Consider the following 16,894-nt stretch of genomic DNA (forward strand, 5'->3'; position numbering starts at 1 on the left):
ACATTTTTTTGTACAATATAGATTAAAACAGTTAAACAGATTTCCTTTTAAGATTCTAGTTAGTTTGCTTTTGTTACTGATATATAAACATGACATCATGCATATATGGAATATCTAACAAAAGAACTTTAGAATTACTGGCACTGAAAGTTGTTTACCATTTTTATTTCAAAATGATGACTAATGATGAAAAATGATGGCTATGTACACAGACCTTATTTGGTAATGAAGAAGTGTGTTTTATATACATACGTATTATCTGATGCAATATTCAAAAAGTGGAACATACTTTTCCTGTAATAAAAAATGAATCACACCCAAAATTATTCAAACCCAAAAATCTATTGTCAACCTTGAAAAAAACAGTTTTTAAACTCCAGCACTGTAGAGAAAATAAAAAAAAAAACTCCAGCACTGTAGAGAAAATTTTTATTCTGAAAATAAAAACAGAATAGCTGTTGACCTGTACAGGTGAGGAGCATGATGATTATGACAAAGGACACAAAATTCAAAGCAGCAGTATAGCACAGATTATTAAGTCTCAAAATCATCTCCAGTGATTTTAGCCACACTAACAACCAGTTGCTTAAAACAATTGTAAGAACAATTAGGAACAACAAAGGCAAAATTACAATTGTGCGTTATAGTCAGATGATGTTATAACGAATAACAAAATCACCTGATACCAAAGGTAAAATTTGGTTTTGGGTCAGTGATGCTCTGGGGATTTTACAGCTAGTTAGTTTTGTTTAATAAAACGCAAATAATTTAGCAGAAAACACAAGTGAATATCTCAAGGTATTAAATTTGTTTGTCAGTTCATGCTGAAATTTACTATAGAGGAAATTTCACATATTTGGATTCATGAACCTGATTTCCTTAGCCAATTCTGTAGTTCTCATTTGTCTAGTTTTTAATTAGTCTAAGATTCACTTAGTATATTCATGAAAAATTGAATTAATTAATTTTAGTGTCTGCCAAGAAAACAAACAAAAAAACATTAATTTTTATTTTAAAATAAAAATTGATTGCAACATTTACAGACCTAATATTGTAAAAAAAAAAAAAAACAAACAAACAAAAAAAAAAACTAAACCTGTTTACCTAAGAAGTATCTGATGCATCATAGGCTAATTATTTTGCACAAGAAGCACTTGACTATTATTACACTGTGAATAATCTCACCATATTTAAGTCATATTTAGATGTCAGTGAAGCGAGTTCTGTCTAAATTCACCATCAATATCAAACCCAAACCTTGTGGACTGATTTAACATCTAGTCCAATTTGGACATGCTGCTCTTGTTAATATATAGTATATGTGGTCTGGAGGTTAGTGTTGCTTGGGTAACATTGAAGATTAAATGTAAAAATATAAAATATAAAAAATTATATAAGTAGATAAAATAGGGACAGTGGGATGTAAAAAGGATATTAAATGATAATTGAAGGAGTAAAAATAAAGAGCCTTTTGAAGGTACTAATTATTTTTTATCCTGTTATATTTTAACTGATTAAATAGCCTTTAAATGACTTGTGTGGGGGATTTTATAAAAACACTTCAAATTTGTAGAGATGGAGAAGGAAGCCGCGCTGTCTGTAATAGATTGGTTTGCCCAGTAACCCAACCTTAACCCCATCAATCTGTTCTGAGAGAAGCTGGATTGAAAGGTCCAGGTGTCCAACCACCTCCACAAAGTTTTCTAAAGTTCTGTAAGTGGCACAGCAGAATTAGTAGGTAGAACTGCTTATGGAGTTTGATAGTTATGTTGTTTGTTTATTTTCTATAATATTTACAGTGTCTTTGCAGTGATTAAAGAAAGTGCAAAATAAAAAACACATTTCATTTTTATATATTTCATAAACATTACAGGTTTCCCTATTGTAATAAATCTTAATGACAAAAACACAAAATAAATTTTTATTTTTCAGTTTGTAAGAGAGTTATATGTATACGTTTTTGCCATGAAAGTCAGAGTTGATGATGAATTTAGAAGGCTTTTTTATATTGTTTAATTAAAACTTAATGTTTTGTGTCCTTTCCAGATTCCTCAGGTGAGCTATGCATCCACAGCACCAGAGTTGAGTGATAACACACGCTATGACTACTTCTCTCGAGTTGTTCCCCCAGACACTTACCAGGCCCAGGCTATAGTGGACATAGTGCGGCACATGGGCTGGAACTATGTGGCCACTGTTGCCTCAGAAGGAAATTATGGAGAAAGTGGAGTGGATGCCTTTATCCAGAAGACTCGTGATGATGGTGAGAAAATGTCTGCTACATTAGACTATTGTGAATCTCTGTAATTACAAAGTGCATACTTAAATAAGTGCATACGTACATCATAAAATTAACTCATTCCCAAGCTTGTTTGGAGTTCAATCACTTGTGTTCAAAATGTGTCAGAAAAATAGAAGTAGAATTTTTAAATCACTTGCTTGGTAATTATGGAAATAAAATTCTACATAAATATTGAGGATGCCCTGTCAATTAATCTCAGACTACCTGTTATCATAACAATTGAGACTGTCTGTCTGTCTGTCTGTAACAGAAATAATTTGTAAAATATTTATGTTATAAAGTTTATCAGTAATAACCTGTATCTGTAGGGTTTGATGAAACCGAGAGATGTTTATTACAAAGCACCTTTTAAGAAAGAAAATTGCCTTTTGGTGGGAACTTTGTAAAAAAAAGTCAGAACAATAATTTATATAGTAGGTTGCAGACTGTACTGTACGTGCCTGTGCCTGTTCCTTGCTGTGAGCACAAATTCATACGGAATGTGATAGACAATATGGCTCCTGCAAAGAAAATGTGGGAATACTCTAAATATGTGGCTTCAATAGCAAGCAATAAAACAGTAACAGCAATCCACATAATAAAATAGTAACTCATAGCCATGATCATTTTACAAAGGCTTAATGAAACTATAACTTTAACAGTGAATTCTAAATATGTTGTTGAATTTCGAATTGTATTGTAGTTGTTGCTGAGGGCAATCACATTTCTTGTAATGTAACAAGATCCTTTCATACAAATTATGTTGACCAAGTATGCTTTTTATATACAGTTCAGAAATATACAAAGGAAATCAATAAATACTGTGTGTGTATATATATATATATATATATATATATATATATATATATATATATACGTGTATACGTCAACATATACGTATATATATATATATATATATATATATATATATATATATATATATATATATATATATATATATATATATATACACACACACACTTAGGAATATAAGGATAATTAATAGAATCATCTAATAACTTTATTGATTTGAATTATTGAAGTGTTTGGTGGAAGTATGTGGTTTTGGCATTAAATACAATAATGATACCCCGCTGCAAAACTTTTGAAACAATTCCATCTGACCTAAAAAAGAGAGAGAAGGTACAAAACTCCAAAATAGTTGAACCAAATTGAGACTCCCAAAGGTTGGTTCATCCTTGCTTTTACACACTTGCTTTTCTGTAATGCTCAGATTCCTCAAAAGACCTTGCTTTGTTGGTAGGTATGTTGTGTTTCAGGTGGAGCTAAATATTGCAGAGTTTGGTAACTCTGTTATAACATATCCCACAAGAAATTTGCTGCAGGGAAAAGAAACCCACTTACTGCTGTTGACATGTTCTGACTGCACAGTTCCCCAGTACAATTTTGCCTCTCTCCAGCCCAGTGGCACCAGCTGAGATACTGTTTCTTATCCACCTATTGACATTTTATCTCTCCATAAGGCTAATGTGGCAAAGGGAGATACAGCTTGGAACCTTAGATTTCAGCAACAAAAAATCATCACCTTAACACCAGGACATTAATGATCTGTCTTCTTGAACCACAAAGCTGAACCGAATGGATAGCAGCAGGCAAAGTCACAGTCTGTACTTGGTCTGTACTTGTGGGGAAATGGTTTACCCACAGTGCTGAAAATGGCCTTAGAAATGGCCAAGATTAAGCCATTAATAAACTGACAAAAAAATAATGATATACCCTGAGTCTCAAGTCACAAAGCTGCTCTGATAACTGAGTGGGTGGCAAATTTAATTTGAACATTTCAAATCACATTAACCATTAACTAATAAATATACATCTGAAGCAGATGAAATATAATGGCCATGAAATAAAATTGAGAACCCAAAAAATTGATATTTTTGTGTTAGAATTACAGGGGTATCAAAAGTAACATCTTTACTACAGTAACGCTCACCATTACATCATAAGCCCTACTTTGCATTCTTTTGTTGTTGTTGTTGTTTTGTTTTTAAAAGACTGAAAAGTATTTATCATAATATTTTGTACATAGAAAAATAACTTAAATAAACTTAAACTTATAAATCTTCAGTGCAGTGGTTGTAAATTATCAGCCTTGATTCATGTCATGTGCAAAGTTTTGCACAACATAAACAACATAAAGCAAACACACACACACACACACACACACACACACACAAATAATTTTTTCATGCCAGACTATCAGCATCAAACTTTATATCACCTAACGCTAAATTTCATACAGTAACATTTAATTTCATCAAAATAGAGTTTGTACAGTAAAAATTACAGTCTGAATAAAATTACAAAATAATATCCTATACCAAAAAACCCAATTTAAAAGTGCAATCCAAACTTATTCTGTCCCTTCTGGGGAACAAACATTTGCAGTTGCTACAGTGGCAGCTAAAAAGATTACTCTTTTCCATTATTTAGCTATGGCTTCTGTCCAGCTCAGTCCCATATCTGTGCTGGGGGGAAGGACAGCATGAGACTTGAGGACCGTGATATGAATAACCATGAGTCTCACAGCTGCACTCTGCTTTCTTCTAATAGCCTTTTCGTAAGCCACAGGGATGTTTGCACATCTGCCCAGGAAGCTTAGAGGCAGAGAAGGTGAGAGAAACAGACTGCAAAAAAAAGAGAACATGAAAAGGTGGCGCAAAGGCCTTATGGTTCTTTCTTATTTAGATTGTGTTTTACCGACATTAATCTTCCAGCCTCATGCTCCCTGATTCCCATATTCTGCCTTCCTATTTAGTGCTGAACACCTAGTTGGTTTTGTTTGTAATTTTCTTCATTTTCATATGGATAACACAGAATCCTTAATGAAGTTGCTATTTCCAGTTCCTTACAGAAATAGTAAACCATGAACTTATAATTCCCTCAGATACCTGTGTTTCTAAGAACAATAATCAAATCTTTCACTGTGAGTAAAAGAGTCTAGGCACCCTCCATCCACCCTATAAACTAAGTGGTGTTCCAGGCAGTTGGGTGCAGGCACTTGGCAGATCTGAGCACTTAGTCTCTTGACAAAGTGACTCTTTTTAATCAATTTGAATGCATCAGCAGCATTAAAAGCCCCCACTCCTTTGCTCCATTGACTCCCCCTGAATCTCAATATTTAATATATCTTCAGAGTTCCAGTAATGGTCCAGATTTATCATGTGTTGAGCAGCTATGATGGGTTGAAATGAGAAATGGCAGGCAGAGGAGATTTGGTGACTTTTAAAGGTGACTGCAGTGATTGCATACCACAAAGTATGGCTGTTAGCTAGAAACTCTGTGGAGTCTACATGATGTATGATGAGCATTGTAAAGGACAAGCATGCACAAACACACCTTTAAGGAGGAGTCAGAATTCATTTAATTCATTATATTTGAAAACTTTAAAGACCTAACTATTGCATGGTCCTGATGGCACAGAATTTAAACAGACAGATAAAATGCACAATGAAACAAAATCCATGCCACAAAATTTATCAAAATTAAGTATACGACCTTAAACAGGTGCCATTCAAAGACAAGCTTCAGTTAAATGAATCTTGTGATCTTGTTGTTTATTATAATTTAACAGAAAATATCCTTAGTGATTAAAATTCACAGTTATAATAAAATTGAATGACATTCTTTTATTATATTTACATTTACATTTACATTTACAGCATTTGGCAGACACCCTTATCCAGAGCGACATACATAAGTGCTTAAATCTCTAACATTGAATACATTAGTGCTGGCTCACTAGGTTACATACGTAATATGCCATGAGTTTAAAACATTTGTTCAAAGCTGCAATGAAAAAGTGTCAAATTTTGGGGGTTTTTTTTAAATGCAAAAGATAAGGAAAGAAGTGCTAGGTGAAGTGTTTCCTGAATAAGTAGGTCTTCAACCGTATACTTGCCTCTTACCCTGAGAGATGGTGGAACCAGTCGAGCAGTGCTGGTAGATCGGAAGGTGCAGGGTGCAGTGCGAGGAGTGATGAGGACTTTGAGGTAAGCGGGAGCTGGTCCATTTTTTGCTTTGTAGGCCAGCATCAGTGTTTTGAATCTAATGCGTGCAGCTACCGGAAGCCAGTGGAGGTATCGCAGCAGCAAAAAAAATGGCCGAATCCTTGTAATGTTGTAGAGAAGAACCCGAGATGAGCGTGTCACATTAGCAACATGAGAGGAAAAGGACAGTTGATTGTCCATGGTTACCCCATGGTTGCGAGCTGTGGCTGAATGGGAGATCAGATCGTTGTGCAAGGATATAGCAAGAACATGACCTGGGGATGAATCACCTGGTATGAACAGCAGTTCAGTTTTGTTAGGATTGATCTTTAACTGATGAGCAGTCATCCATGATGAAATTTCTGCAAGACATGCTGAGATCTGATCAGAAGCTGTGGTATCTGAGGGTGGGAAAGAGAAGATAAGTTGTGTATCATCAGCATAGCAGTGGTAAGGGAACCCATGTGAGGAAATAACTTCACCAAGAGAGTGAGTATACAGGGAGAAAAGAAGAGGACCAAGTACTGAGCCCTGTGGGACACCAGAGCAGATGTCACTCCCCTCCATGTTACCTGATATGAGTGTCCTTCCAGGTAGGAAGCAAACCATTCCCAAGCTGATCCGCAAATCCCAAGACTCCTGAGGGTGGACAAGAGAGTCTTGTGGTTGACCGTATCAAACGCTGCTGAAAGGTCAAGAAGGATAAGAACGGATGACAGTTTGGCTGATCTAGCAGCATGTAGTTTCTCAGAGACATCCAAAAGGGCTGTCTCTGTGGAATGAGCTGCTTTAAAGCAAGACTGTTTGGGATCTTGGAGGTTGTTCTGTGAGAGATAGACAGACAGTTGATTATAGACAATGCGTTCAAGAATTTTTGAAAGAAACGAAAGAAGTGATACCGGTCTGTAGTTACTGATGTCTGATGGATCCAGAGCAGGATTCTTTAGGATGGGAATAACCCTTGCTCTCTTGAAAGTAGTTGGTACCTGACCAGATGCTATGGATCTATTGATGATAGTGGTAATGAAGGGCAGAAGGTCTTGCGAGATGGTCTGGAGCATAGTGGAAGGGAGTGGATCCAATGGCCAGGTGGTAGGATTGCAAGACTGGATGAGTTGTAAAATCACTTCTGCTGCTACAGTTGAGAAATGCGATAACGAAGGTGTAGGGGAATCCATACTGTGAGATGTAAGTGCAGTCAGGGCTGAAGTGAAGGTCCGGCAGATTTCCTCAATTTTCTCCTGGTAGAAAGAAGCAAAGTCTTCTGCAGTCAGGGAGGATGAAGAAGGAGGAGCCAGGGGGTTGAGCAGAGAAGAGATGATGTTGTGGAATTTCCGAGGATCATGTGAGGAAGCTTCAAGCTTTTCCTTGTAGAAGGAAGTCTTGGCAGAAGTCACATCTGAGGAGAACTTGGCAAGGAGTGCTCGGTAAGAATCAAGATCTTCAACAAGCTGTGATTTCTTCCACTTTCTATCTGATGATCTTAGCTCTCTTCGATTATTGCACAATCAACTGTCCTTTTCCTCCCATGTTGCTAATGTGACTCGCTCATGTCGGTTTCTTCTCTACAACATTAGAAGGATTCGACCATTTCTGTCCACACAGGCTGCTCAGGTACTTGTTCAGTCTCTTGTCATTTCTAGACTGGATTACTGCAATGCACTGCTGGCAGGTCTACCTATGAACGCAATCCGTCCTCTGCAAATGATCCAAAATGCAGCTGCCCGGCTTGTTTTCAACCTGCCAAAGTTCTCGCATACCACCCCGCTGCTGCGATCCCTCCACTGGCTTCCGGTAGCTGCACGCATCAGATTCAAAACACTAATGCTGGCCTACAAAGCCAAAAATGGACCAGCTCCCTCTTACCTCAAAGCCCTCATAACTCCTCGCACTGCACCCCGCACCCTCCGATCTACCAGCACTGCTCGACTGGTTCCACCATCTCTCAGGGTAAGAGGCAAGTATACTACAAGACTCTTCTCTGTACTGGCACCAAGGTGGTGGAACGAACTTCCCCTAGAGGTCCGGACAGCTGAGTCACTGGCTATTTTCAAGCGGCGGTTGAAGACCTACTTATTCAGGAAACACTTCAACTAGCACTTCTTCATTATCAAAAAAAAAAAAAAAACAAAAAAAAAAAAACACCTTTGACACTTTCATTGTAACTTTGAACAAATGTTTTAAACTCATGGTATCTTAAGTATGTAACTTAGTGAGCCAGCATTAATGTATTCAATGTTAGAGATTTAAGCACTTATGTACGTCGCTCTGGATAAGGGCGTCTGCCAAATGCTGTAAATGTAAATGTAAATGTAAATGTATTGCACAGCACATCTGAAAGCCAAGGAGCAGAACAAGAAGTTTTCTTGGGTTTAGTGGACATAGGGCAGAGGAAGTCCATTCATTCATTCATTCATTTTCTACCGCTTCCCTCATTCCCTCACGCACTCACACACTACAGACAATTTTCCAGAGATGCCAATCAACCTACCATGCATGTCTTTGGACCGGGAGAGGAAACCGGAGTACCAGGAGGAAACCCCCGAGGCACGGGGAGAACATGCAAACTCCACACACACAAGGCGGAGGCGGGAATCGAAATCCCAACCCTGGAGGTGTGAGGCAAACGTGCTAGCCACTAAGCCACCGTGCCCCCCAGAGAAAGTCCAAAGTTGAGGAAATAGATGAGAGGAAAGTATCTGTGGCTGAGTCCAAGGGTAGTGAGGAAAAAGACTCAGGATCAGGAAGAAAAGAAGGGCGGGACCAGGAGGGCGGTAAACAACAATGATAACAAGGTTGATTGGAGAGGTAACTGAAATGGCATGGAATTCAAAAGAGGAGATGGTTAAATGGGACAAGAGTAGAGGTGTAAAGCACCATTTCTTTGACAACAATAAACCTGTACCACCACCCCTGCCTGTTTCTCGTGGTGAGTGAGAGAAAGCATAGGCAGAGGATAAAGCCGCTGGTGTAGTGTTCTGTGGGGATATCCAGGTTTCTGTTAGTGCAAGAAAATCAAAGGAATAATTGGAAGTTAAAGCAGAGATAAAATCAGCTTTCTTTACAGCAGACTGGCAATTCCAGAGCCCACCTACTACCACTGTTTGAGACTTATGCAACAGAGGAGGGTAGATGAGGTTACTGGGATTGTGACCTCTGCTCTGTAGACGAGAGCATCTGCGACAGTAGGATTTGACTACAGAGATGGGTTTAAGGCACATATTTGCAGCCAACCAAGAGTGAGAATTAAGGTATGGTAGAATATATCAAAATAGTACTAGACACTTATGTTACAATGTGAGATAGAGAGATACTTACAAACCGCTACAGACGCTTCAATTGAGACTGAAACTACTCCTGTTTAATCAGCTGAGAGAACAACAAAGACCAACACTATAAAATCAACAATGGTGTAGAATATAACAAAATTCAAATCACACTATTCTAGAACAAAGTTAGTTAAGCAGTTAGTTTACAAAAGTCAGGAACCTACTTTACCAGAAGACAATATATTCAAATGTAGAGAGTTAAAGCACATTATATTAATAAATATCACACACAGGTTTACCCTAGACTGTTAAAGAGAAGCTTTAGGAAATAAAACTCTTGAAAATCACTATTTAGGTCTGAGTCTGTATCTTTTAAAAAGACAGTGATTTAAAAACCTAAAGTTTGTTGGTGAACACAGTGTTAACGTCCTTGGACATTTGGAAGGATAAGTATATACACCTTGGCAGTTTGCATGGTGTATCTGCCCAGCTTAACTGACTCTGGCATAGGATCTGCTGACATTGACTTTGTGGCAACTTGAGGTATAACCACACAGAGGTGGATCATTTCATCAACTGAGGGCTGAGAAAAAGTTCAGTTAATTTTTAAATGTTAAAGTAAAAGTTTTTCTTTTTATGATTTGAATATATATTACTGTTGTTTATTAAATCAAAATATTTATTAAACATAAGTAAATGAAAATAATTTTATGTTATAAATAATATGTTTATGCAAAGAAATAAAATGAAATAAAATAGAATAATTTTTTTAAGAATCCTTCAGTTAATTTATTTCAGTGTATATAATAAAAAAAACATTTCAATTTCATAAATAAGACTCTTTCAGAAAACTTATATTGTTCATTTAAAAAGCACAATGAAAATTCACACCATTAGTATAAAATTAGAAAGAGGATGAAATCCCACAAGTGGCCATAATTGAGTACACAGACATGATGATATGCTTTCACTTTGGTTTTGTCAATCATCAGGGTGCCTGTGGAGACAAAATCTTTAAATCTAGTCTGTCAGTCACCTCGAATTCAGATGAGCACATATACAGTCTGAAACCCAACACATGTTTTGTTTCAACACAGATAGGTCAATTGTGAAAAAGTTACTAAATTTAGGAGGGTAACAAATAGTCTGTCAGTATTTGGCAGGGTTTAAGAGAGTCGCAGTGAGAAATAGGAGCAGAGTCAAGCTATGTCAAACTCATGTCAAACTCTATTAGTTGTGTTTGTGTGTGTGTATGTGTGTTTGTGTGTAGCCTAACCAGCAAGTAGGGTGAAATTCATATACTTAAATAGTTCTTTACTTTTTTTTTTTAGAACATACAGTAGTCTAATCAAAATCTCAGAAGACATATAATTAGGAAATCTACTGGAGCAATGCATGAAAAGCCTGGATTCTTAGGGAAATGGTTTTCATAGAACAGTAATTCTCTGAAGAGAAAGCAAAGTGAAAGCACTGCCTACAATAACTGGACTGCTGGAGCTATTTCAGTTTAAAAGGAACATACTGTATTATAGATTACTTATTCAAATCGGAAATTCAAAAGTGTTTATGAATCTTGGGTGAAATGTTTGCATTTAAAGCTTTACAGACACTGCATCCTAGTTTATACTTTATTTGTATGTATTAGTATGTATTAGTTTAACATTTATCTACATTAACAGTTTTTAGTTGTGCTACTGATGGAATGATTCAAGGTCCTTGAAGCCTGTGGTCCACAAGGTCCACAAGCCTGTGCCTATCTCAGGCGTCATCGGGCATCGAGGCAGGATACACCCTGGACGGAGTGCCAACCCATCGCAGAGCACACACACACTCTCATTCCCTCACGCAATCACACACTACGGACAATTTTTCCAGAGATGCCAATCAACCTACCATGCATGTCTTTGGACCGGGGGAGGAAACCGGAGTACCCGGAGGAAACCCCCGAGGCACGGGGAGAACACGCAAACTCCACACACACAAGGTGGAGGCGGGAATCGAACCCCCAACCCTGGAGGTGTGAGGCTAACGTGCTCACCACTACGCCACCGTGCCCCCCGCTTCCAAAAACAGTTCTGCTCAAAACTCTTTTTGATAAAAAAAAAAAAAAAAAAGTTTTGTCATCAGGTTATACACTCATCATCCATCTGTTTAACAAGAACACTTATTTATGCAGTTATTCAATCAGCCAACCACGTCTCAGCAGTACAATGCATACAATCATACAGACGCAGGTCAGACTTGGTAAAAATGTGATCTCTGTGACTAAAACTGAGGCATGTATATTGGTGCCAGATGGGCTGGTTTGAATACTTCAGAGACTGCTGATTTCTTAGGATTTTCAGTTTCAGTGAGTATTTTCCAAGCGATAACTTCAGATTTCTGCAGCGGAGCTGTGTGATGTGATCTTCTGCTGTTGTAGTTCATCCACCTCAAGGTTTAATGTATTGTGTGTTCTGAGATGTTTTTCTGCCTACCACATATTATAAATAGTGCTTATTTGAATTACTGTATCCCTCCTAGCAGCTAGAACCAATTAGGCCATTCAAGGTGTTTCTACCTGTCACACAATTTCTTTGCACCATTTTGTGTAAACCCAGGAGAGTGTAATCTGTAAAATTCTTAGCTCAGCAGCTACTGAGCAGCTACACTCAAACCAGACCATCTGTTACTGACATCCATCAAAGCCACAGAAATCACACTTTTTCTTGTGATGTTTGATGTAAATGTTAAGAGAAGTTGCAATTTAAGTTACAAGAAAATCATTCTTTATTTTATTTTTCTCTTTACATTTTCCAGGAAATGTATGTATATCACAGACTGTTAAAATCCCACGTGAGCCCAAACCAGGAGAGTTTGACAAGATTATCAACACCCTTGGAGAAAATTCTAATGCTAGAGTGGTCATAATTTTTGCAAGTGAAGATGATATAAGGTGAGTACCAAAAAAACCTACATGAACTGTGTTGCTAAAGGGGCACGGATTAGTTGAGTATTACAAGATAATTGCAACCTTCTACATTTGCTATAGAAGTCCACACCTAGTATTTTAAGAGCTATTTTCTATGCTATTTTAAGAGCATCTGTTTAATTTTTCTGGAGCTGCTGCTACTGTACCATTATAATACAATGCAGATAAAGCAGCAATCAAGTACAGACAAGCCTTTCACAATCATACCTTATTTAGCATCATTTTACGAGTGCTAAGCTCATAGACATACAGTATGTAAAAAATACACCAACAAACCTTCGCATTTATGATGCAAATTTGGTGGTACACAAAGGTTGTGTTTTATCATGTGTTAATATGTTCCCACTGCTAGTTTTGTGGTTTACCGAAACAAGGTGATGAGACTTTAATAATTATGTAATCTGACACAATTAGCGGGTCTTGAATATGCCCCAGTTAATGTGTGTGGAGTTTTTGTGTGATGCACCAAATGTTGAAAAGTCAAACTGACTGTTTGGGTGACCTTTTGATTATAATATAATCAAATATAATGAAAAATAACAACTGCATGTAAATGTTATCATAGTTGTTCATGTACATTGGTTTAGAAATTTGCACACTTTGTAAATTCTCACTCACTCATTTTCTACCGCTTATCCGAACTACCTCGGGTCACGGGGAGCCTGTGCCTATCTCAGGCGTCATTGGGCATCAAGGCAGGATACACCCTGGACAGAGTGCTAACCCATTGCAGGGCACACACACACTCTCATTCACTCACGGAATCACACACTACGGACAATTTTTCCAGAGATGCCAATCAACCTACCATGCATGTCTTTGGACCGGGGGAGGAAACCGGAGTACCTGGAGGAAACCCCCGAGGCACGGGGAGAACATGCAAACTCCACATACACAAGGTGGAGGCGGGAATCGAACCCCCTTGGTTGCAACAACTTTATCATGGCAGTTGGAAAACTACCAATTTATTTCTTATTAAGAACTAACTGACTTACTTTCAGAAACATGGATTAGCATCAAGAGGTAAGCTAGATATTACAGCTGATAGCCTGCTGATGGGCACTGTTTTAGGTGCACAGTTTGGAAATTTTCTAAGACATCACTACATTACCATAGGCTTGTGTGAGGCAAGCAGCATCTTTGGGAACAATGGAACCAGGGCTTCTTTAACTACAGACCCAAAGAGTGACTTTGCCATAAATGCAGAGAAGATATAGGCAACTATACTAGATTAGTGGTCAGTTACTTTAGCTACTCTACATACTGTAGTCATGCCATATTCTTTCCTAGGTCCTCTTTTGCAATTAATGAGGTTTGGATCAGCTCTTCATCTTTGTAGAATGCAGTGATTCTTCTTTTGCTTTCAGTAAAATGGATAATGTATTGCCAGTGTGCACTGCACATGATGCAATGTCGGAAGTTTCCAAAAGAACTTAATCAGCGCATCTGTATTCAGCAGTTATGCAGCACACATCTAATGTAGTGTTTCATCTCATGAGACCTCAGGCAACACAATACAGGAATGAATGACAGACAATCCTGACCTCCTTGTGACCCTTCATAATAGTTGGAACATGCACCATGGAGCTTGGGCTCAGTTGAGATATCGGTTCAAACCCTCTGTAAAAGATCCCTTGTGCCAATAAAATCCTTGTGCTGTGGCAGAGTAAAATCTGTCATGATCAGCACTATGAGAAAAAGCACATTTAATGCCATGGATTGTACACATCTTCCAATCCCCCTGCCTGCACCATTTTAAGAGTGCTTGCCATAGCTAGTTTGAAGCCTGTCATGAACAGATAGATGAAATCCTACCCAGTTGAAAAGAACAAGGGGTTTCTTGTTTGCAAGCGAACTTTAGCATGTTACCCAAAATCCATTTACTGTAACCAACCATACTCACAAATTAAAAGCATGTGGTATGGCAGGGGAAAACCACAAGGCCATACAAGCAGGCCTGATGGTTGGCTAGAGAGCAAGGGGTGTGGAATGCAAAGAGCTGATAATACAAAGCAAATTCATAGAGATAACTAGCAAACAACATTACAAGTTATAGATAGTAAGGCTAGCAATGCAAACTCGATACTAGCAGGCACAACATTTAACTAGAATTTTACAATGTATAAAAATACATGCACAGAGGTCCAAAAGATATGGAGATGAATTCACTGGCATTATACAGTAACTGTAGTTCTTGAAGTTAGGAAGTCTGAAAAAGAATTAGTTATTTACATCAATAATTTCACAGCAGAGACTGATTTTCATTAGGACACTGCTGCAGTGTAGATGTAATTATACCCAGGTATTATCACTTCAGCAAGATTTTCAGTTATACCATGTTTAATCTGTTGTCCCTGCCATTGATCATGCTACACTCTTTAAATTAAATTTGTTAATTTAGAATTTGTATTTAGATTAATAGTCTTTTAAACATTTAAACATCACTGTAAAGTTAATCTTAATTAAATGTGTTACACTTCAGTATAATATACTTCCGAATATTTTCAGTACAATTCTTTCCTAACATAATAACTAGAATGTTCACCTTTTAACATACTTGTTTATGTAAATAACTGTAAATCCAATTATTAAATTATTACATCAATCCTATATTTAAAGGTTAAATGTAGATGTAGGATTTAAATCTTATATAGTATATTAAAAATAATGTAAATTCCTACACAGAATGTTTCCTTTACTGCACATTTATATTTTCATTTCATAGTATAGAGGTGTAATTAGTGTTTAAATTTATATTTATGCTATTAACATTTATTTGAAATATGTGATTTTTCAATCATTATGTATGGCATAAGACACTCTTAAACTCTAAATATTCTCAAGGGTCAGCTAGAAAAGCTCTAACCTTCACATTTGGCATTCATATTTGTTTAACATTAATACAATAATAACATTGTAGCTAACAAATAAATATTTCTTAAATTTACTCTAAAGAAAATCAAAATTTTATTACTCAATGACATTTTAAGATATGTTCACATATGAGAATATATTTCTAAAGGATTCAGTGTTGACTGAAAAACAAATGCAACTGCAATGTAGTATCTGTAACACAAATAATAATAATAATAATAATAATAATAATAATAATAATAATAATAATAATAATAATAATAAACCATGTTTGTAGGTCAGAGGGGGTTTAGTTTTATATGTAGGAGGAACCACTGAAGCATTCATGCCACACTTTTTTTTCTTTTTAACATTAATGAATCATTCATACCATCATAGTTTGCTCCTTCACTTGCTTTACTGTCATTATACATTTATCATGGAAGCTATTGTAACAGCTATACACTCATATACACTCTGAGTGCATTTTCTCATATAACTTCTCAGTTTTGCGGTCTTCATTTAATAATGAATCAAATCCAGCTTGCATTAATTAATCATTATACCAGGGCACAAGTGAATTCTCAGATAAGTGGGTGTTGACATATTGTAAATTCATTATAATATTGTTCTCATTGTGGTATGTTATCTTTTTTTAGTTGAAATTCACACAAAGGTATCTCTAATAGTAGAAGCTCCTCATAAACTAAGTCTATTAATGGTTTTTAAAATCATGTGTTGTTATTTAGCAGTGTAAAATGTATAATTGTTGATAGGGTAAAGCTTTCTTTTAGGAGACGTTTTTCAAGGAGTTTCTGGTGTTAGCACTTTGCAACAGTCAGTTCTGAAACATGAAAGTCCCCAGGACTTTAAAGACTTGTGACTTTCTGTCTTGTTGGTAACAAGGAAAATTGCATGTTCATGTTATTAAAATAGAGAGATTGATAAGTGGATGTTTATAGCTATAGTAATGTAAGTAAATTGCAATTGCAAATATAAATAATAAAAAGCTTATTATGTCATTTATTGGCAAATCACTGCCATATTAGAGGAATTGCACATTTTGGGCTGTGCTGTCATAATCTACTTCAGAGTGTTGGGTTGAATCAGTCCAGTTCAGCATGGATAATTTTACTAAGATGGCCTGTTGTATGTTATTGCACACTTGAATTAATGTAAACAATGAAAAAAGCTACATAAAATCCCAAAGCAAATCAAAAAAGCTGCAGTTACTGTACATATCTCCAGAACAGCGTAACAACTTGGCTGTTGAATTGTGTATTGCTTTCTTGTGACTTTTGGCTAGTCTATTTTAGACATTTTGCCAGAAGAGTCTAAAACATTGCAATTCATTTTAGATGCTGTGAAGTGAGGGTGGGAATTAATGTGCCAAGAGCTAGAGAGGGAGGTGGCAGCTAGCACAGACATGTAAAGGTCAATGTGTTATTGACAAAACAAAGCTTATCAAAACATTTCATTGGTACCACCATTTTAAGGTGAACAGTAGATC

General features: G+C 36.7%; 1 protein-coding gene across 1 annotated transcript in view; it reads left to right on the top strand.

The window, feature by feature from the left end:
* LOC132844504 (metabotropic glutamate receptor 4-like) overlaps positions 1-16,894 on the top strand; it is an 82,697-nt gene that overhangs the window by 43,262 nt on the left and 22,541 nt on the right. Inside the window, exons 2-3 of the mRNA XM_060868002.1 lie at positions 2,047-2,263; positions 12,360-12,495. Coding sequence (XP_060723985.1) covers positions 2,047-2,263; positions 12,360-12,495 — 353 coding nt within the window. The remainder of the gene's footprint in view (positions 1-2,046; positions 2,264-12,359; positions 12,496-16,894) is intronic.

Source organism: Tachysurus vachellii, chromosome 4, assembly GCF_030014155.1.
Source record: "Tachysurus vachellii isolate PV-2020 chromosome 4, HZAU_Pvac_v1, whole genome shotgun sequence".
NCBI classification, from domain to species: Eukaryota; Metazoa; Chordata; class Actinopteri; order Siluriformes; family Bagridae; genus Tachysurus; species Tachysurus vachellii.